Source organism: Petaurus breviceps, unplaced genomic scaffold (genome assembly GCF_028583685.1).
Source record: "Petaurus breviceps papuanus isolate PSGF00001 unplaced genomic scaffold, PetGlider_PUasm1.0 175, whole genome shotgun sequence".
NCBI classification, from domain to species: domain Eukaryota; kingdom Metazoa; phylum Chordata; class Mammalia; order Diprotodontia; family Petauridae; genus Petaurus; species Petaurus breviceps.
Genome location: NW_027185764.1, coordinates 23,236,465 through 23,259,669, shown reverse-complemented (window position 1 = coordinate 23,259,669; position 23,205 = coordinate 23,236,465). Strand labels below are relative to the sequence as shown.

Sequence of the window (23,205 nt, the reverse complement as noted above, 5' to 3'; positions counted from 1 at the left end):
GATTTAACCTCCTTGGTTAAGGAGCTCCTTGTGAAAAAATTTCTGCAGATGAGAACCCACTCTAATTTATAGCCTCCATTGGGCCACTGAGAGATTTTGACTTGCTATGAGTCACAAATATTGTGGGATTTGAGATGAGATTAGATCAAAGAGTACATTGGATACTACCAGTAGGGTAAAACTTTATGGAAAAGGTAGGACTGGAGATAGAGGAGATTTTAACATGTGGAAAAAGGAGTGGAAAAAAGGTGCTGTAGTAGTGGAGAGCATTAAAAAAGTCTTAGTGTTTAAAACTGAGTATGCTGTGTATGGATATTGAGATGATCTCTTATAGCAAAAAGGTTTTTGTTGGGAGAGTCAAGTTTGGAATTGAGCTCTAAAGTTAACAAGGCCTTTGGGATGCTTTTATCTAGGATGGTCTATTACAAGGGCATGGTATTCTTCTAGTGAAGTCTTTGGGACAGTCTTATTGGAATGTTGGACATTGTTTTAGGATACTTGGACAGCATCCCAGTGGGAGTGGGAAAGGGTTAGTTCTTTGAGGAAAGCCTTCCTAATTGCATGTTCCTGTTTACAAGTGCCTAGTTTATTACTTCTCATCCTGCTGAATCTTACAAGTTCATAATCATGATTCTTTAGTTCAGAGAATTAATTTGACCAAATTTTAATTGTGAATCAGCTAATATTTGTAGGGGATTGGCCAGTCCTTTGGCTTATCTTCCAGGGCAGATTTATTTGTGCACCTCTTTTAGCTGGCTGTGCAATAGAAGCTCAAATGTTTATTGAACGTACGCTGGTCCTGTCATTGCTCACAAGTAGGGACAGACAGTGAAATTAAAGGGACATATGGGTGTCCTTTTCACTTAACCCTAAGTATATTGCCCCTTCAGAAGTAGTTTATACTCTAATTGAACCTTCACCTTTTGCTCATATCTATATTAAGCATGTGAAATGCTTGCCAAACATTTTTAGTTAATAAGTAGCAATTCTTGTTATTTATTAATTAAAAGTACTGAATCAAATAAAGTGTACAAAAATTAGTTAATATTTTCACTTCCCTATTCCCCCCCTAAAAAAAAGGCCCCAAACACCCAACATATCTTTAACTAGGAGGAATAATTTTTAAGTAAAGGGGGAAAAATGCTGAGCAGACTATTATTATTATTTTGCTTTTTGGAGGCCAATTGGGGTTGTCTGAGGCCAGATTTGAACTCAGGTCCTCCTGACTCCAGGGCCGGTGCTCTATGCACTGTGCCACCTAGCCGCCCCTAAGCAGATTCTTAAGAATGCTTTTAAAAGAAGACCTTCATGTTAAGATTGTCTTCTTAGTCAAGGGATAAATAGCTAGGACTTGCCCTGTCTTGACTTAGACTTTGTCTCCTTACATTTGTAGGGGACAAAGAAGTAAGGCATGTAATAACAGGTTGAGAGGGAGATGAGTTGTCTCTTCTTCAGGGCAAAGGGACTCTTCATGCGAATCCTCACTCCCAAGGTTTATAGTTAAAAGTTGGTAATAATAGAATGGGATGGACTAAATTATTCAAAGTTCCATTCCAGGTTTAAAATTCTGGTTATTTAGAAAGATCAGTATTCAAAGTTCAAATCTATTTGAATGAAGGGCAAAGGGACTCTACTCTGTTCTTTGTCTTCATTAAAATTTTGTTGTATGGATGCTAAATGGCAAAATTCATATTCTTTTAGCTGTGTACTTTTCCACCTGTTTGCTAGCACCATTATAGAATTTTGTTTTAATTTGTTGTAACACTATTGGACCTGAGAGTTCAAAACACTTAACCTTTTGCTTTAGGACTTAAATGTCTTGGGCACACTTGTTCCCATCTTTCTCTTTGGTTTCTGAAGTTATGTTGTTGAGTCATTTCAGTCCATGACCCCATTCGGGGTTTTCTTGGCAAAGACAGTGGAGTGGTTTGCCATTTTTTCCAGCTCATTTTACAGATGATGAAACTGAAGCAAAAAGGGTGAAGTGATTTGCCCAGGGTCACACAGCTAGTGCCAGAGGTCAGATTTGAATTCAGGTCCTCCTGATTTCATCAGGGCTGGTGCTGTACCCACTATGCCATCTAGCTGCCCTTTCTGAAGTCATAGGGAATTAGTAACTTTTTTTAAAGAGGTGGAGTTAGATGGTCTCTAAGGTTTATTCCAACTTTAAAATTCTATGGTGCTATTATCTGTCCTCCAGTCAAAAAAATTCTGATGTTATAGGCGATTAGTAATTTTTTTGACTTGAGGACCGATAATAGCATCATAGAATTTTAAAGTTGGAATAAACCTTAGAGACCATCTAATTCAGCCTCTTTAAGGCCAGGAGGGCTCAAGTGGCTTGTATGAGGTGGTAGAGGAACCTGGAATAGTAGAACCTAGAGTATTCTGACTTCTCACTCTACTACAGTTTTTGTTACAGATCTGGCTTTTAACAAAACCAGTTCAGTTTTTCCATGAATTAGCTTCCACAGTCTTAGAAATATGATTTCAGAATGATTGTGTCAATATTAGTCCTGCATCTCATTAAAAATGGGAAAATGGTAATGTTAAGAATCCAGTGTTGAAGGTCACAGATTGAGAGCTGGAAGGGGCCTTAGAGACTTCCTAGTGCGAGCCCCTTGTTGTACAGATGAGGAAGTTGAGACCCAGGGAGTTATGGGGACTTGTCTCCATAAGTAGTGACGAGGGTCAAATTTGAACCCAGATCCTGTGAATCCAAATTTCTTTTCTATGTCCTGTGCTGCTTTTCAGTTCTTTTCAACAGGCACTTATTAAGCACTTAACCATGTGTCAGACAGGGATTGTGTTTGGTATTAGGGATACACAGAAGAAAAAAAAAAGACAGTCCTTCCTCTCCAGGAGCTCACATTCTGTTGTGAAGATTGCAAAGGAAATGCTTGAGTAAGTGTTAAGTGTTTTCAGAATACCATGTACAGGAGAAAATGTTGTTAGAAAAATCCTACTTGATTAAATGGGTGGTGTTTTAATCATCCTGTGGAAAACCCCAAATCTCAGTTCATGTAGGTGGTATAATGACTTGCTACTTTGGGGAATTTTAAGTATATAGGGCAATTAGGTGGCACAGTGGATAGATGTCAGGCCTGGAGTCAGGAAGACTCATTTTCCTGAGTTCAAATCTGTCCTCAGCCACTTTCTAGCTGTGACCCTGGGCAAGTCACTTAACCCTGTTTGCCTCAGTTTCCTCATCTGTAAAACAAACTGAAGACAAAATGGCAAACCGTTCCAGTATCTTTGCCAAGAAAATCCCAAATGGGGTCACAAAGACTCAGACACGACTGAAAAATGACTGAACAAGAAGCAGTGTATATGCCAGTTAGTAGTAAAACTTGTAGTTTAGGGTGTAACTGGAGGCTTATGTGTGATTACTTAAAATAATCCTGGAAGCAGTCAGTGTTGGGAAAACAAAAGTAGACCATCTAATTTATAAGCCTGTTTTTGGGTTAGGATTGGACCATGGTGTTTTGGTTTTATTTTCTTTTCAAAAACGTGGGTTAATTTATAAAAATGCAAGTTATAAACCTACTTCAGGGAGAACCTACAACAAAGGAGCCAGTTTTAGCATCCCCGCCCCCCCTTTTTTGGTTAGTTTGTGTCCTAATTTCTGGTGGCCTCTTTGGGTAAAGAACTAGAATGGTTGACATTAATTGAAATTAGTCATGATGGACTCCTAAGTTTGTGGGGGAGATACCCTTGTAGTTCTAACTTTTAAGTGATTAGGCAGTCTTAAGCAGTCCTTTTTAAATTTTTTATTTTTTTAGACAACCTGGGATATTTTCCAGGGAGGCCTTTGTGAATCACCATATCTTAGCTAAGATAGTTTACATAATCAAACTTCTTCATTAAACTGAGACTTTTTTCTGGAGGAGACTTGGGAAAAGGCAGCCCCTCTCTGGAAAACCTTTAAGGGCTTTACTCAATGGGAACAACACAGTGAGGGGTTATACTCTCCTGGCTTAATGGTTTTATTTTTATCTTTGTGTTTCTAGTCCCTTGAACAGCACATTAACAGTAGGTACTTGATAAGTGTTTGCTGTGGAAAAAAGCTTATATTTCTGTAGGCTTTAACATTTGCAAAGCTCATTATTTTATTTGAAATTGAGGCTCATAGGTTTAATGATTTGCCCAGGGTTGCACAGCTATTAAATATCTGAGGAAAGATTCAAACCCCTATTTCCCCACTCTGTGGATTACCCCACACAGCTTCTGTCCACCCACTGAGAAGGGAGAATCCGGATTTGGAGTCAGGAGGTGTAGGCTTGAATTCTGACTTTTATCCTGAGGAGCTTTGTGACTGTAGAAGTCACTTAATCATATTTTCAGTCTTACATTTCCCCTTCTGTAAAATCGTGATATTATTACTTGGCCATTTGTATTATTGTAAACCTTAAAATGATAGAAAAGTGAGTCTTCTCTATCCCAGCAGTTTCCATCCTCTAGCCCAAATTGGCTAGTTATTAATATTGTCATTTTGTTAAAACTCGCTCATACGGCAAGGAGTACTTAATGCAGAGGATGCCTTACCTGGGTTGAGTGTTGAAGGGAGGGAGGTGTGGATCCTTTGATTTACCTGGATCTTTGCTACTGAAGTTTAACATTTTAAACCAGAATATGATTTCTATGTTTGGTAAGATAAAACTGAATTCTTTTTTCCCCAGTAAGCTAAATTTGTAATTGTAATTTGAGACCCAGCTCATGATAATTAAGTTTTTAAGGCTCTTGTCAGGTCATGACTGAATTTGTTTTTATACTGTTGAATATCACAGGATGAGTCAGTTAGTAAATGTTATTAAGTGTTTACTATATGCCAGGCCCTGTGCTAAGTGTTGGGGACACAAAAAGAGGCAGAAGTCCCTATTCTCAAGGAGCTCATGATGTAACCTGTGTAAATACATGGATTGTATTGTAGGGAATATTACTGAGTCATCATTTGTTGAATGTGCTCTTTGAGTTATTTTCCCTGATGGGGAGGTGAGAGGGAGCTGTCTTCTCAAAAGCACCCCCTACATCTCTTCTCCCAAACCATGGGCCTTTTGAAAGATAATCTTTTGCTATGAGACAAATTCTGAAGAGGAGTGATCACTTTGGAGATTGAACCCATAAAACCTTGGTTGGACTTACCAGTTGAGTGTGTGGACCAATAGGGCTATTACTGGACAGTCAGATGTGTAACTTCCTTTATGAAATCTATAGAATAGTACATAGAGAAAATCTGAGTCATTACTCTTGATGTCATGTTGTTTTCATAATAGTTCTGAAGAGGAACATGTGTACATCCTCCTTTTCCCTGTCACCCAGTGGAACGACTGGTTTCCGTAGGCAATGGTGGATGGTCAGAGTGTACTTGTGCAATATTTCACAAGTGAAATTAGGGAGTTGGCAGAAGTGCTTTTTGCTTTTGGGCTTATCCAATCAAACTCTCCCTCCTCACCCAAGGGAGAGTTTGACCTTTGAAGTTGCATTATTGTAGTGTGTTTTACTTGAGATCCAGTGCTGATACTTTGAGTTTCCATTTAGAAGTTATCCCTTTCAAAGTCTTAGGTCACAGCAACTTGGGGAGAAGTTGAATGGAGGTGTTAAATGCAAACATTGTACTTTGGAGCAGGAGGCCTGGGTTGAGTTTTGCCTCTGTGGCTAATTATATTTCCTTAGGCTAGTTGTTTGGCCTCTGTAGTCCAACCCCCTAGTTTTACAGATAGAGAAACTGAGGCTTGTAGTGTTGGTGACTTGCTTGTAGTTTCAGTTAGTGGTATAGCTAAGACTAGATCACAGATTTCCACCAGCAGCATCCAATCCATGCATACTTTAATACGCATGGTAGACTGTCCTATATAGTCCTAGGTAGACTGACTCTATGAATTGTAGTGGACAAAAAAATTAAACCAATTGCCATCTAGATCAGGGGCTCTTCACCTGGGATCCACAGACTTCTAAGAGTTTGTAGCGCCAATAAAATATTCACAGTGCCTATGGTAGCTATGAATATGCCGGTATAATTCTGAATTGCAAAATATAACAGACTTCACATGGAAGACAGAACCAAAACATTTATTCAAACATCAGAAAGCCCAATCTCAACACCAGAAAGCCAAATCCATCATAGCAACAAAGAAATCTATACACATTGACTGTGCAGGGGACACTGCCTCTTCCCCCTGCTAGTGCTTTCCCATGATGAACACTCACAGCTCTGCCTCTCTCTCCCTCAGCTTCAACTGCTCTGACCAGCTTCCTCTGGGCTCTGCTCCACCCTTCCTGCTCTATCCATGTGGCACGCCTCTTACCACCACTGACTCATGTGACTCAGGCTTCCATGTGACTCAAGCAGGTCAGATGGACCTATTAATAGACGGGAAAGATCTTCCCATTAAACAAAAATACATGAACAATACAGAGTTCTGTTATTAGACTTGCATGGGAAAAAATGCCATTAATTTCAATATAATTGATTTCCTCTGAAATCTTTGTATTTTGATTGTGGGAAGGGCCCCAACCCTTGATGCACAAAGAAGATTAAGAACTCCTGATTTGAACTACTCTTTTTTGGGTAAGACTTGGTTTGAGCAGACCTGAAGGTTTTCCAGCTAGGTGGGACCTGCCTATACTCAGCTCTAGAATGGGGCATCAGAATATCACTCCCATTTTTTTGTTTTGTTTTACATATAAAAGGACTTGTTAGTGGATATATGTAATTATAGGTGGGGATGGATGATAGATGACTTGAGGGTTTTTTGAGGAAGGGGAGACAAGGGCATATTTGACATTTTAAGTTAGAACAGAAGTTATCTGGGGAATGTAGAAATTGACCACAGCATACATTAATCTTATTAAGTGCTCAAAAAAAAAAAAAGAAATTACACCTGTTATTTCTGGGATAAAAAAACCTTTTCAAAACTAAAAAAAAAAAATTCCCCTTTAAAAGAAAGGCTGTATGTCCTGCCAAACAAAAAGAGAGAGGATACCACGGCTAAATGACATGTTTTTGAAAGCCTGTGGCATGCACCTGATCTGTTTCCCTGACTCAAGGACAAGGTTTATTACACCCAGGTATCAGGGGAATATAATAATACATATTTTAAGCTCTTGTAAGGTTCCATCCAGACCAAGTGGATTAGAATGAGGTTGCTTTTCTGCCTTTTCTGAGTGGGGTCCCTGTAGCTGTCAACATCAAGTCTTGCTTTGACCCAGATCAGGGAGAATTCTTTTGCATAATTATGGCATTTTTAGCACTGGAAGGGCCATAGATAGCTCATGCAGATAGGCAAGGTCTGACCTGGGACAACAACCCTGGTTTCCTGACTGTCAAGAATGAGGCAAACTTAAACTGGGGACCAGGTAGGGTAACAATGTGACAATAGCTTTAAATTAGGAAAGGGCAGGGGTGGAGTGTGGGGTAGAGAGATGATTGTTATGTGAAGCAGCAGTCGTGGCATTTATTTCTTCAGAGATTTAACTTTGATTTTTAGTTACAATTTTTTCCTTATTCACAATTAATTCTTCTTCCAGTCGATTCTCATAGTAAAACAGTGGTAGAAGTGGTTTGTTCAGGGACCGAGGATGCCATTTAATTTTGTTTCTCACTTTCTTTTTACCTGCTTGTCTTATTGGAGGGAGAGAACCTTGTCCAGGAAGCCTGGTTGGCGAGATATTATTGGATAGTAACTAACTTGGAACTCATTTAAACAGTTGTTTTAAAGTTTGAATCTGTCTAGAAACTGGAGAACAGCTGCAACGTTAGTGGCATTTACCTACTTATCCTATAGACAGAGGTGACTCTTGGTAACTCCATTCACTTCACAACAAACAGTTGCTCATTATGTAGGTGAAATTCTTGCAGGAAATTTCAGGGCACCACACTCATTAAAAATAGAGCTAAGCTTTCTTGGGAAACTGGCCTTCCAGATGTAGTGACCAATGCAGTCTTAACATTCGACTGTGGGAAACATGTAAAATTCTTTACAAGAAACCACATAGTTTGCAGTTACAGAAGACTTTGCATTGCATTTCCTGGCCTGGAAGGAAAGATTTATTTAAGTTTCTTCATTTTCCCTTCCCTTCTGGAAGGAAGATTGTTTTTGTATATAAAACTTGTTCATGATCCATGTGAAATACTGAGTGTGCTTCGTTCTCTTTAATTGGTAGTCTGGATTTTGCAAAAACATCAGCTTTGTTTTAGTACTAAAGTTACATAGAATATAGTATCTGATACGTACTTTATGTCCAAGTTCTTGCCTTTTCCCTATTCTTCTGGGTCTTGGTTTATGCAGAGGAATGAGATGAATTTTATGGCCAGTGAATAAAAATATTTGTGGGTCCTCACCCTAACCTCCCGCTCACCCCCCAGTTATGAAGTCATTGTTACCTTTTCGGGTGGTTTTCCTTTTGATTGAAACATAGCTATTAAACTGAAGGCTATAGATATTTTTTTGTAAATAGCCTACAGTATGGTACAGTAACACGAAATTGTCTTTGTACCAAATGAACTATCCTTATGAATAAAGGCTCCCTTTTTACTTCTCTTCCTTTGAATATGTGGTAGCTGTTAAATTGTAAACCTTATGTCCATTTACTGTGGCAGATAAGAGAAAGTAGATGAAGCAGTCAAATAAGTGATCTGAGCCTTAGTTTCTCCATCATAAAATGGTTGTTTTTATCCTGAAGGAAGTTATAGCAAGTTCCCAACAATACTCTTAAACTGTCTTACAATGTATGTATAACTTTTTTTTTTTTTTCCCTCAACAGAGTTGGTGTTTTGGAAGAGTCCTTCACTTGCCTAGGTATCCTCTTGGCCATTCTCTTCTTTCCCATTGGATTTATCTGCTGTTTTGCTTTGAGAAGGCAAAAATGTCCGAATTGTGGAGTGGTTTATTTTTAAATGGAACAACACAACCCAGCTTTCCTATCCCCACTTTTCTTTTTCTAATGTAAATGTCTTGTATAATAGCTTTATTTGATCAAGCATCAGAACTGTTTTGCAAAGTGTGGTGGGATAGCCAGTGTTTCATGGGCTTGTGGTTTGCAGAATATGGAAAAAAAGCAAACTTGCTTTCAAGGTTAATTACAACTCTGATTTAAGACACAGCTTCTTTTTGTGCAGTTTTCACTTTGTGCAAATTGAGAAATGCTGTTTTTATAAATGAGGTTCATACTATTTTAACTGGTCCTGCTTAATTTGATGTTTGCACATTGTCACTTCTGTATATTTTTTAAAAATAAAGTTAACTCACCTCAACTCTGACTTCAGTCATTGCTGTGAAATCAGGCGCAGTGCTCCCTGGTAAAACTGGGTATAACCCAAATGTTGGACATGTTTTGAAAAATGAATTTGAATTCATCTTTCAAATATATGTAACATACGTAAAAGTACAAGAGAAGAACTTTGGTTACTTAGCTTGGTTTTCTAAAGACAAAAACTATCTTTCAGTAAAGTTATTCCACTTATCCAAAAACACCCTACTGGTTTAACAGTATTAACTTTAATAATACAGCTGCATCTTCTGGAACACATACATCAATTATGCTTCTTGTACACTGGTTGGTTTTAAAAATATATGTAACTTTGGCTAGACATTATTTCACAGACTATATCATTGATGTAGGACAAGAAGAAACTTTAAGTCATATAATTCAATCTCACTGTGCAGATGAGAGGTGGCTCCTATTAGTGTGACATAAAGCAAGAAAGTGGCAGAGTTGGGTATTAGGACCAACTTATATAACAAATCAGCTGAACAAAAATGAATGTTTGAATTGGAGTTTTTATTAAACGGCAATATCTTGAAATTTATGTGGCATATAACCTCATGCAGAATATAACTTTACAGATTTTTAAAATCCAAACTGAGTAGTAAATTCCTCACAACATCCTGGTGAGGTAGATAGTTAAGGTGACAGGCAGGCATAGGTATTCCTCTAAACTATATAGCAAAGGTAGTAGACTAGAAAACTGCAAGTTCACTACCTCAGTGCCTTCTAAGATTGATTGTAGGCATGGGGGAGAAACAAAATGATCCAATGGTGTTATTCTACCCTGTCCCCTCCCCTCAACCCTTCCTTTTCAATTCTCTTCTGTGTGCATGCTTGGCATGTTAGCTGTTAAACGTCTAGATATTTTTAAAGGTCAGTCTGTTTCTTAAATGCACTTTGATTTCCTTCCATCTTGTATAGAATGGATGTTTTCCAGAGACTTGGTGGACATGAAGCCTCCACCCATGGTGTTGCTTGTTCACATGACAGTTATTGCATTTAAGATAACTGTTCAAGGAAGAACCAAAGCTTCCATTCCAGGGAATGGAGGTCCTAAGGCTATGTCTAATGTAAACGTGAAGTTCTTCTGTTTGGATACAGTAGTACCAGGGGAGCTATGGACTTAACTATCCTCAAGCAGCTTTATGTTATATGAGCTTTTCTCTGCTAGTAGCCAGGTTACCAGAGCTACAGATCCTACAAGCTGCTGAGAGGAGGATGACCTTTCCTAAACACATAGTAGGAGACTGGGATAGCTGATGTATAGAATGCAGTTTTTTACATGTACTTTTGCTTGCATTTGACCTCTAATAACTGAAGCTTAAAAAAATGAAGGTTACATTTGTCCTTTTAAAATTTGTGTTTATGCAACCTGGAAAAAATAAAAACAGGGACATAGCTTGGCTTAAATGTGAGTAGCAACAGCAACACATGCAGGTGGTAGGTTAGGTTGTGTTTCCCTCCCTGTTCCGCCCCCCCCCCCCATTCACTTATAAGGGGAGAATGGCATTCCGCAGTAGCCCCTGGAGTGGGCTTTGGGAAATTAGGGAAGAAAGAGTTGAACTTTGGCTACCTACACCAGTTCTATCAAATCCAAATAGAAATGAGGCTGTTAACCCCATACATGCCCTGTACATGAGGATTCCTATGGGCCAGGATGACATACTGATGGCATTTATATTTACTTTGTTAAATATTTCCCAATTAAATTTTAATCTGGTTTGAACCATATTTCCCAGGAGTGTTGTGGGCTTCAGGTTAGACACCTGTTTATTACCCTGTTGAGTTTTGGATGAAACTAACTGAAAGCATAGAATTCTGGAGGTTCCAATTATCTCAAATGAAACACAGTAACACCCAACACAACAAGATAATCTCATTATTGAAGACTGACCAAAGCAGTAATCTATTAATAAATGGTATTTGGGGCAAGCATATTCCTCCCCTTTAAAATGGAGAAACCTGTGTTCAAAGAGTATATTCATGGTGGGAACCCAGTAGAATAGACAGATCATTAATGAATGTTTAGTAATGAATATTTAGATAAATCTTATACTGTGGCATTTTTTTTGTGCATCATTGTAGATTTATTTAACATGGTATAGTACAAGAATCTCAACGTGCACTCTACACATTATATTATTTTGAAATTTAAGTCATTTCTTAGGAAGAATGGTTCTAAAAATTATATGTGTGATGAGGATGATTTCTCCCAAGATTGAGTATGACTATTAGGAAAGGGAGGTAGATGCCCCTTTACAGTGTATTTGGGGTTTGTATGCTTTGATTTTAAAAAATAAAAATTTAAGTTAAAAAAAAACAACTTTACAATTTGAAATGGTATCTTAACAGTCTAAGTCAGCACAAATAATTTATCTGTGCATGATGCAAATCCATGAAATACAGTGCTATTCTCATATAGCACATGTTTAACCTTGAAGCAAAAGAGTAATTTCTGCACCTGGGATGCAGATAGCATGAAAGCAAAGACAATTGTTTATTTCTATAAAATTATGCATTTAAAAAAGAGTGCTACAACCCCCAAAGAGAATCAGTAGAACAGTATTGGTTTGCCAAACAGATGAACAAGAAAACATTTAAGTTATTAATTGTGGTGGCTATTACAATATATTATGTTCACTTAAAGACAGAAGTGAGCTCTCAAATCTTATGAGCAATTATGATTTCCTTAATTTAACAGATTCATTGAAAACTGGAAAAACCTTTGTTATATTCCATTCCTATACAATGAAAGCAGATGTTAAACAAGATAATCATAATATCAAACACATAGTTTACACGAGGGATGATGATGGGTATTACTTTCTTGACTCATTCATCGAATTACTGGTGCTGACCTGTCATTTGTCACTGTTGGCCGGAGTTTCACAGTAGCAAAAGGATTTTCTCCACTGTGGACCAAGAAAAAAAACATAGAACCAGTTACTGAAGAAAAGCTACAGAGATGTTCGACTGTTAGCTCTGACAACTTGAACTAATATTTAACTTTTTTTTTTAAGCAATTGGGGTTAAGTAACTTGCTCAAGGTTACATGGCCAGTTTTTTTTGTGTATGTGTGGGTGTGAAGTATCTGAGGCTGGAACCGATCCCAGGTCTCCTGACTCTTACTCACTGTGCCACCTGGCTGCCCCTTGATATTTAACTTTTAAGAAATTACATTTCTAACTCCCTTGCACTTAATGTAAATTCTGCATGTATAGTAATGAAAACTGAAATGGTGCATCCTATCACTTCTAATGATACACTTAGTTTTTATCTCCCCAAAGAAACCACAATTTAACATCAATGTTAAGATTAAATTATTTTGACACAAATGAAACAAGTATATCTTGCACTGTTTCCATGGGTTTCACATGAAGATGTCATCCTGTAGGAAACGGGGTAGATTCACTAAGGTGCAAATTGTGGTACAGCAAGACCAGGAGAGCTCGCTCTCATGAACAGTGATAGAGAGTGATAGGTATTAGGGTCTGTCTTAGTACAAGGAGTAACAAAGAAACAGCTAGTTGATTTTAGCTCACTATCAAATTTCTTTCTTTCCTTTTTTTGTGAGACAGTCCTGGGTTAAGTGACTTGCCCAGGGTCACACAGCTAGTGGCAAATGCCTGAGGCTAGATATGGATTCAGGTCCTCCCTAATCCAGGGCCAGTGCTCTGGCCAGGGCCACATTTCTTTCTTACATCAGAATCTTCTTTTGTATGCTATTGTGTCAGCAATCAAATGAAACTACACACAAACTTTCAGCCATGATGAGAATAACAGCTAGTATTTTATATAGCACTTCAGTGGGATTTACAAATCACTCAATATTATTTCATTTAATGGCATTTAACATTTTTTTTAAACTAAAAGTATTTCTGTCCTACCTCTTTCCCTTGCCATTAAAAAAAAAAATACAAATGTATAGTCAAGCAAAATTCCTACATTGGCTATGTCCAAAAGATATGTCACATTCTGTACCTTGAGTCCATTATATATGAGAAGAAAAATACTCATTCCAGATCTGTGATTTAATCATTCTATAAAATTATATGTGTGGAAACTACAAACACCATAAATAAAGGGTTCTTAACTTTTTTTTTGTATAATGGATCCCATGTTTATCAGTCTGGTGAAGCCTATGGACCCCTTTCTCAAAATGTTTAAATGCCTAAAATAAAATACATAGGAATGCAAAGGACAACAATTCCAAAGAAATCCAGTTAGATACTGTGTTGAGGACTGCTGCAAATTAACGCAGAGAACTGCCTTGGGGCAATGAGATTAAGCCCATTAGTCTTCAGTAGATGTCCCAGGCAAGACTTGAATCTGAGTCTTCATGATTCCAAAGCCAAGTCTACTATCCATTATGCCATGTTGCCTTGGGGGTAAACACAGCAGCATGATTTGGAATCCAAGGAGCCTGCTTGGAAACCTGGCTCTGCTGGCTGTATAAAGCTGTACCAGTCTCATAATTCTCTGATTCTTAGGTTTTTTTAATCTGTAAAAAGTGAGAGTTTGGACTAGAAGACCTCTACCTAGTCCCTTCTAATGAAACCTATACTGTGGTTATTTTGATAATAATAAAGTGAAATGACTCACTGTAGTTAGACATCAGAAGTGTCCGAGGTTTACTGGAACTTAGGTTTTTCTTGACTCTAAATCCAGAACTCTCCACTATATTCTTTTTAGAATGCACAGTACCTCTTTTTTTTTTTTTGAGGGAGGGAGGGAAGGCAAGGCAGTTGGGGTCAAGTGACTTGCCCAAAGTCACACAGCTAGTTAAGCGTCAAGTGTGAGGCCACATTTGAATGCAGGTCTTCCTGATAACAGGCTTGTTGCTCTTTTCACTGGACCACCTAGCTGCCCCCAGAGTACCTTCTTAATGAATACAATACAAACAATATACCAGGACCATCCCTGGGTTCATACTTTATAGGTGGAATTTCTCTAACAGTCCTTTTACTAGCCCTACTTTGAAGAGGTTTCAAGATGGAACTGCCTCATACTAAATTCTGCTCTATAGAAAATATTGTTGATGTTTGTTCTTCATTTTCGAAGAAGACCAATGATATCACAGGGTGATGTGTTGACTTAGATTTAAGTTGGGCAGAGTTGCATAAAGTCCTCAGCCTCACACACTCTCTCTTCCAGAGTCAACATAGTCCATTGGCAGGACAAAAGTCAAGATGACTGAGGATGGTAATGTGCCATTGTCCTTTGATGCTTTATCAATTAGAAAACGTGTAGTGCTTTAGTATATTAAGTACAAAAACAAAACAGTTCCTGTGTTGAAGGAGTTTTCTTGCATTTTAATGGGAGATGCAACACATATAGTGGGATAAAGCCACTGATTCACTGGTGTGGCATGTCCTTTAGTTTTTCCAGTAGCAAGGAGAGCTCTGGACTCAGCCATCCATCCATAGTCTTATGTATGTCTCCTGATAAGTAATATTCGCAAGATAGATGCCCAGGGCTAGGGGTATGTATATATTTGTAATCACTGAGTAAAGTGCCTGTGTTCACAGTGGAAAATAGCAGCAGACTGGAGTGCTGAGATAAAATTAAATACCTTAGAAAGGGAGGCTTTGCTATTCCATTTGTATCTGGCTTCTGCAAAGAAAGAAGATGAAAGTTATTAATATCACAACAATTAAAAAACTTATTCTGAATTTAATACACACATGGAGGGAATATTCTCATATACAAAGTAAAACAGAAAATGGATTATATGTGGAAGCATGAATCTCTAGAATATATAGCTTGCTTAAAAAACTTTTTAGCATATTAGTTTCAGAGCTGTTTGAAACTTGTCTGTTTCTGAATTTCCTTCTGTCCTATGCATTTTTAAAGGTGCTTCAATGACACTCTTTTCTTTCTTTTTTGGCCATTATCACTAATACTCCTCACTCCCCCAATAAAAAAGGAAAAAAACATGATCCTTCTAACAAAGAAGTATAATTAAGCAAAATAAACCCATGCATTTGCCATGCCTAAAAATTTTTTTTGTCTCATTCAAGCATAACAATTTTAATAGTAAAAATAGAAGCATTTTAATTAAGTTTTCCTTAAATGCAAATAAACATCAATTTAGAAGCTCCAGATGTTTTAAAACATTCCTCTCCACCGAGGAACATTCATAGCAAGATCTATTTGCAATTTTAAATTAAGATAATAATTGACATATATTTAGAACTTGAGAGTTTGCAAGGTGATTTACATACAGTATTTTATTTGAGCCTTACAACAAACCTTTAAAGTACTAGAGGTCCCATTTTACAATTTTTCTGACTTTAGTAAAATTACTTGTCCATGGTTTCATAGTTAGTGTCAGAGGTGGAATTTGAGCCCAAGTCATAATTACCATAGGATTTTTGGGGTTCTTTGTGGGGATCCACTAAACTATCTGGCTGCAGCCCCAGACCAAAGATTGCCCCTGTTTATAACGAGTGATTAAACTAATACCTATAATCAATCTGGAGATACCCAGCCTCTTCCTTTGGTATCAAAAGAATACCCTGCAGTTATGGGGGGGGGGGTACAGGGTTTTCTAGCCAGGAGAATTCCGGACCTTATATGAGGTTACTTTCCTTCCTTCCATAGATTCCAATGAAGATGAAATTCTACATGAGCCATAGGATTTGGGGACAATTGATCTATTTTCTTTATGGACTCATCTGGTGATTGTAGGTGTATATTAAGATTCTGGGGCTTAAGAAAAGATCCTTATCAAAGTAAAAGTTAAGCTAACAAAACCTATGGCTTTTCAAGAGGGTGCAGAACTCCAGAGGACAACTTGCAGCTGCATTTGGAATGACTGAGGCTGGGGAATAGCTAGATAAGGAGTTTTGGAAGGTAGAAGATAAAACTAAATTTTCCATTTTGAAAAGATATCAATGAGCCTAAAGGATTTATGTTAATTCCTCAGTAGGTACTGAGCCTTGCCCTGGGGCTACAGCTCTGAATTCCAGAGAATAGAAAGGAGAGATAACAGCCCCTCCACCCCCCAAAAAAAAGAAAGAAAGAAAAATAATTTCAAAAAGGGGCGGCTAGGTGGCGCAGTGAATACAGCATTGGCCCTGGAATCAGGAGGACCTGAATTCAAATGTGACCTCAGACATTTAACACAAAAACTAGCAGTGTGACCTTGGGCAAGTCACTTAACCCCAGTTGCCCCTACAAAAAGCACACACACACAAAAAGGAGAGATAAAATCTGATAACCAAGATGTTGTCCTTACGGATCTAGAACTAGACATCCTGGTGGAGTCAACCGTAGTGGGGGTGATGTAACTCCAGCTGAACTATTTAAAATCCTGAACAATGATACTGTTAAAGTGCTGCACTCAATATGCCACGAAGCTTGGAAAATTCAATAGTGGCCACTGAATTGGAAAGATCAGTTTATGTCCCAATCCTAAAGAAGGGCAATGCCAAGGAATGTTCAAATTACTGAACAACTGCACTCATTTCACATGCTAGCAAGGTTATGCTAAAGATTCTGTAAGGTAGGTTTCAGCAACATGTAAACCAAGAATTACCAGAAGAGCAGGCTAGTTTTTTGAAAAGGCAGAGGAACTAGAGATGAAATTGCCAACATTCACTGAATTATGGAGAAACAAGGGAGTTCCAGGAAAATGTCTACTTTTGCTTCATTTGACTACACTAAGTAAAGCCTTTGACTTTAAGGATCATAACAAAATATAGCAAGTTCTCAAAGAGATGGGAGTGTCAGATCATATTATCTGTTTACTGAGGAACCTGTATGCAGGCCAAGAAGCAACAGTTAGAACTCAACATGAAACAACTGATTGGTTTAAGACTGTATACTGTATATACAATCGTATACTGTCGTCTTATTTATTTAACTTAAATGCAGAGTACACATGTGAAATGCCGGGCTGGATGAATCAAAAGCCACAATTAAGGTTGCCAGGAGAAATATCAACACTCTCAGGCATGCAGATGATATCAGTCTGATGGCAGAAAGTGAAATGAAGGTGAAAGAAGAAAGTATAAAAGATTGAAGCTTAACATCAAAAGCACTAAGATCTTATCAACTGGTCCCATCACCTCCTAGCAAATAGAGAGGGAAGAAATGGAAGCAGTGTCAGATTTCTATATCCTTGGGCTCAAAGATCACTGTAGACTGACTATAGCCATGAAATTAAAAGATGCTTGCTCCTTGGAAGAAAAGCGATGGCAAATATGGATAGCATACTAACAGAGATATCACCTTGCTGACAAAGGTCCCTATGGCTTTCTTTAGTAGCACTATATAGCTGTGAGAGTTGGACTGTAAAGCTAGAGTGTAATGCAAACCACCTTGAGGAAATAGATGTTTTTTGGAAAGTATCACAAGTCTGGAATTATAGAGTACTGATGGGGGGGGGGGGGGCGGGAGGGAGAAAGCCTTCAATTATCCAGGAAATGTTCAGAGTTCTCTCTCAGCTAAAAGTAAAACAGCATTATAAGCTGTTCTCATTGAAAAAGAACTGATCACTGTGGTTGAAATGATGTGAAACATGGGGCAGCTACGCGGCCTAGTGAATAGAGCACTGACCCTGGAGTCAGGAGGACCTGAATTCAAATCAGGCCTCAGACACTTAATGCTTACTAGTCATGTGACCTTGGGCAAGTCACTTAACCCCAATTGCCTTGCCTTTCCCCTGTCCAAAAAAGGAAAAAAAATGATGTGAACCCTGGGAGAAGTGATTACTTTCTCTTCAAGCTTGTGATAGAGGGGGAAGAAATCTGGGCATACTACACCTGCAACCTTGGTATTGGGAAATCAGATTTTTTACCCAGCTATACTACTGATAGGCATTTATACTCCAAAGAGGGAAAAGGTTTTTTATGGAGAAAAATATTTATAGTAGCTTTTTGTGGTTGCAAAAAACAAACTAAGAGGATGTGCAACAGTTGAGGAGTGGTTGAATAAGTTGTGGTAACATGAATGTGGAAGAAATAAGGAAATAGGGGCGGCTAGGTGGCGCAGTGAGTAAAGCGCAGGCCCCGGAGTCAGGAGGACCTGAGTTCAGTTCCGGCCTCAGACACTTAACACCCACACAAAAAAACTAGCCGTGTAACCTTGGGCAAGTTACTTAACCCCAATTGCCCTCCAAAAGAAAAAAAAAAAGAGGAAATAGATGATGTTGGAAAGATTTAGATGAATTGATGCAGAAAGGAGAAACAAGAAGAATAATTTATATGTTATAGAAAGGAACAATTTTGAGGACTTTTATAAATGAATGAAAAGCGAAATTAGAAGAACCAGAACAACTTAAATAATAACAACACTGAAAACAAACAACTTTAAAAATTTTAAGAACTATGACCCGGGCGGTTAGGTGGTGCAGTGAGTAGAGCACCGGCCCTGGTGTCAGGAGGACCTGAGTTCAAATCCACACTTAACAGCCATGTGACCTTGGGCAAGTCACTTAACCCTAACTGCCCTCCAAAAAGCAAAAAAAAAAGAACTATGGCCAGTACCATGACTATTCATGATTCTAGAAAATTGATAATGAAATATGCTATCTATTAGAGAGAGCTGATGAATTTAGGGTTTGGAATGAGACATGTATTTTTGCGTATAGCCATTGGGGGAAACTTTTGCTTGACCATGCATATTTGTTATAAGAAATCTACTTTTTTTCCCTTTTCACCTCCTTTCCCCCATGGGGTAGGAGATAGGAGGGAGAGAAAATAGTTTTCTGTTAATTTTTAAAAACTGGGTGAGGGGGAGGTGCTGTAGGTATGAAATGTTGCTTCAACATTCACATAAGGTGAATCAGTTTTACCTAACTGTTTAGCTTTGTTATAGTAGACTGCTCATGAAGCAGGAGTAATCTGTAGATATTTGTAACAAAATACAAAATACATCAATGCAACTGAAAATGAGAGAGAGACGGAGAGGGAGAGGGAAAGGGAGAGGGAGAGAGTGAGGGAGGAGAGAAAATGATGTGGCTGTACAGGACCAACCAATTTAGATTTTCAAAAGCAATTCACAGAAGATGAAAACAAGACCAGGTAAGAGGATGAATATAAAAGTGTGGCATAGTCTTATAAATACTGTCAGGAACTCTCAAACACAGAATGAGTTAAGGCAGGTGAGAGTGGCTAAGGATAACAAAAAGTCTTTATTTTTAAAAAGTTATATTGGGGCCAAGATGGCAGAGTAAAAGTAGGGATTTATTTGAGCTCTCCCCCAAACCCTTCCAAATACCTGTAAAAAATGACTCTAAACAAATTCTAGAGCAGTAGAACCCACAAAATGACAGACTGAAACAAATTTCCAGTCCATGACAACCTGGAAGGTCCACAGGAAAGGTCTGTTGTATTGATCTGGGAGAGGCGTACAATCTAGCATGGGCCACACCCCCAGAGACTGGGCCCTAGCAAACCTGGAGCAGGTCTCAGGGGACTGAATCACTGGCAGCTGTGGTAGTCTCCAGACTTCTCAATGCATAAAAGCCAAAGACAACTCAGAAGGCCAGTAGGAAAGATATGTCAGATTTGTGTGAGAGAGGCGTGTGGTGGCAGCAGCAGCTGCTTCTGGAGCTCTATGCCCATAGACAGTGGGGTGATTGAGCAGGTGATCAGAGGGGGTTTGGATCTGGGTCGAAGTCCTGGGGTGAAGAGCTTTTGGCGGTGGTGGAGAGGGACTCCTCCTCACAGTTCCAAGGAAGAAAAGAGTGCTTATGGTCACTCATAGACCAAAGCACAAGTCAGGAGAGGAGTAAACACCTCTCCTTTGATCATACCACCTTGGAAGAACTGAAAATTTACAGTTCCCTATAAGTATCTCTGAACACAGCTGCACAAAACCCCTAAAGCTTGGGACAGTACATGCTCCACACTGAAAGTAGAGTCCAACCTTAACAAAGATTTAAAATGTCAAGTAATTGGCTAGGAAAATGAACAGTGGGAAAAAAATCAGATTATAGAATCTTACTTTGGTGAGAAAGAAGACCAAAACATACAACCAGAAGAAGACAACAAAGTCAAAGCTTTTCATCCAAAGTCTCCAAGAAAAATATGAGTTGTACATGGGCCATAGAAGAAAATCAAGTAAGAGAAAGTAGAGGAAAAATTGGGAAGAGAAATGAGAGTGATACAAGAAAATAATGAAAAATGAGTCAACAGCTTGCTAAAGGAGGCCCCCCCCAAAACAGTGAAGAAAATAACACCTTAAAAAGCAGATTAATCCAAATGGCAAAAGAGGTTAAAAAAGCCAATGAGTAGAAGCATGCCTTAAAAATCAGAATTGACCAAATGGAAAAGGAGGTCCAAAAGTTCACTGAAGAAAATAATTCCTTCAAAATTAGAATGGAGGGGAGTGGCTAGGTGGTGCAGTTAATAGAGCACCAGCCCTGGTGTCAGGAGGATCTTAGTTCAAATCCAGCCTCAGACACTTAATACAAAAAACTAGCTGTATGACCTTGGGCAAGCCACTTAACCTCGATTGCCCTGCCCTCCCCCTTTTCCTCCCCTCCCCAATTAGAATGGAGCAAATGGAAGCTACTGACTTCATGAGAAATCAAGAAATCATAAAACAACACCAAAAGAATGAAAAAATAGAAGACAATGTGAAACATCTCATTGGAAAAACAACCGACCTGGAAAATAGATCCAGGACAGATAATTTAAAAATACTGGACTATCTGAAAGTTGTGGTAAATAAAAATATCCTAGACAACATCTTCCATGAAATTATCAAGGAAAACTGCCCTGATATTCTAGAAACAGAGGGTAAAGTAGAAATCGAAAGAATCCATCTGTCACCTCCTGAAAGAGATTCCAAAAGGAAAACTCCTAGGAATATTGTAGCCAAATTCCATAGTTCCCTGGTCAAAGAGACAATGTTGCAAGCAGCCAGAAAGAAACAATTCAAGTATTGTGGAAATACAATCAGGATAACACAAGATTTAGCAGTGTCTACATTAAGGGATCAGAGGGCTTGGAATATGGTATTCTGGAGGTCAAAGGACCTAGGATTAAAGCAAAGAATCACCTACCCAGCAAAACTGAGTATTATAATCCTTCATTGGAAAAAAAAATGGCTATTCAATGAAATAAAGGCCTTTCAATCACTCTTGATGAAAAGACCAGAATTGAATAGAGAATTTGAATTTCAAATACAAGACTCAAGAGAAGTATAAAAAAGTTAAATAGGAAAGAGAAATCATAAGGGACTTATAAAAGTTGAACTGTTTATATTCCTACATGGAAAGATGGTATCTGTAACTCATAAGACCTTACTCAATATTAAGGTAGTTGGAGGAAATATATACATACATATGTGTGTGTGTGTGTGGGTAGACAGAGGGCACAGGTTGAGTTGAATATGAAGTTATTATCCTTTCTTTCATCCTCTTCTCCCAGGATAACTTTGTTTTTAAATTTTCAACATTCATTAAAAAAAAAAAATTAAACTTGTACTTTTAGTTTTCAACATCCATTTCCACAAGATTTTGAGTTCCAAATTTTCTTCCCATCTCTCCCTTCCCCCTCGATGGCTTACATTCTGATTACCCCTTCTCCCAATCTGCCCATCCCTTCTGTCATTCCCCTCCCCCCTTTCTATTTTCCTATAGGGCAAGGTAGGTTTCTATTTCCCAGTTGCAAAAAAACAATTTTTAATATTCATTTTTAAAACTTGAGTTACAAATTCTCTCCCCTCCTCCCTTTCCACCCACCCTCATTGAGAAGGCAAGCAATTCGATATGTTATACATGTGTAGTCACGCAAAACACTTCCATAATAGTCATGCTGTAAAAGACTAACTACACATTTCTCTCCATCCTATCCCACCCCCCATTTATTCTATTCTCTCCTTTGACCCTGTCCCTCCTTCAGAAGTGTTTGCTTCTGATTATCCCCTCCCCCAATCTGCCCTCTCTTCTATTATCTCCCCCTCTTATCTCCTTCACCCCTACTTCCCAGCAGGGTAGGACAGATTTCCATACCCAATTGAGTGTATATTATTCCCTTCTTAAGTCAAAGCTGATGGGAAAATAACTGATCACAAAGAGAAGGTCTAACTGCTTATTTCTTATTTTGTTTTCTTTCTCAAAAATGGCTTTTGCACTGGGAATCACAGAACAGAAATGACTAATAGGTATTGATACCTAAGATATGTTAGGAGATTGTAAGGAAGCACTTCCTCTTTGCTCTTACTGAATCAAGTTGCTATATACTGTGGAATCAAATGGCAGCTAGGATTGCTGAACCACTGCTGGCCACATATGAAAGACTATGGAACATGGGAGAGGTCCCACAAGATTAGGAAGAACAAATGTCCTGCTTTTCAAGAAAGGGAAGAGAATAGTTGGCCAACTAGAGGCCAGTGAGCTTGACTCGGATCCCTGGACATTTTTTTAGAGCAGAATCTTTAAAAGATGGTGAATACCTAGAAAAGAAGCAGTGATTACAGAGACCTAGCATGGCTTTCATCAAGAATAGATCATGCCAGAATAACCTCATTTTCTTTTTTGGTGGGATTACTGAATCTGCTGATAAAGGAAATTCCATGGATACAGTTGACCTAGATTTTAGCAAGGCTTTTAATAAAATATCCCATATTCTTGTGGAGCAGACTGACAGATGTGGGCTAGATGATAGTACAATTAGATGGGTGCAGAATGGATTGGATAGCTAGACTCATAGAGTAGTTATTAATGGTTCATTATCAACAGTGGAGTATTCAATGGAATTATGCTTGATCTTGTGCTGTTTAACATCTTTGTTAATGACCTGGATGCAAATAGAGGCAGTGATACAGAGTGGACAGAGAGTTGGCCTTAGAGCCTGGAGGAGCTGGGTTCAAGTTCTCCTTTTGACCCATACTGATTGTATGGTAATCCAGTTAATGATAATGTGACAATAAAGATAATTTTACAATGTCATAATTGACAACAAAGCTAATAAAAAATTACTT

The 23,205-nt window shown here is 38.4% G+C and overlaps 2 protein-coding genes across 2 annotated transcripts in view; one reads left to right on the top strand and one right to left on the bottom strand.

Moving 5' to 3' along the window:
- Nucleotides 1-9,253, top strand: part of BRI3 (brain protein I3) — a 28,619-nt gene extending 19,366 nt beyond the window's left edge. Inside the window, exon 3 of the mRNA XM_069084885.1 lies at nt 8,764-9,253. Within this exon, the coding sequence (XP_068940986.1) occupies nt 8,764-8,896 (133 nt within the window). The 3' untranslated portion in view covers nt 8,897-9,253. The remainder of the gene's footprint in view (nt 1-8,763) is intronic.
- A 506-nt stretch (nt 9,254-9,759) lies between these two features.
- BAIAP2L1 (BAR/IMD domain containing adaptor protein 2 like 1) overlaps nt 9,760-23,205 on the bottom strand; it is a 140,756-nt gene continuing 127,310 nt past the window's right edge. Inside the window, exons 13-14 of the mRNA XM_069084884.1 lie at nt 14,840-14,880; nt 9,760-12,179 (exon numbers count right to left, since the gene is read on the bottom strand). Coding sequence (XP_068940985.1) covers nt 12,104-12,179; nt 14,840-14,880 — 117 coding nt within the window. The 3' untranslated portion in view covers nt 9,760-12,103. The remainder of the gene's footprint in view (nt 12,180-14,839; nt 14,881-23,205) is intronic.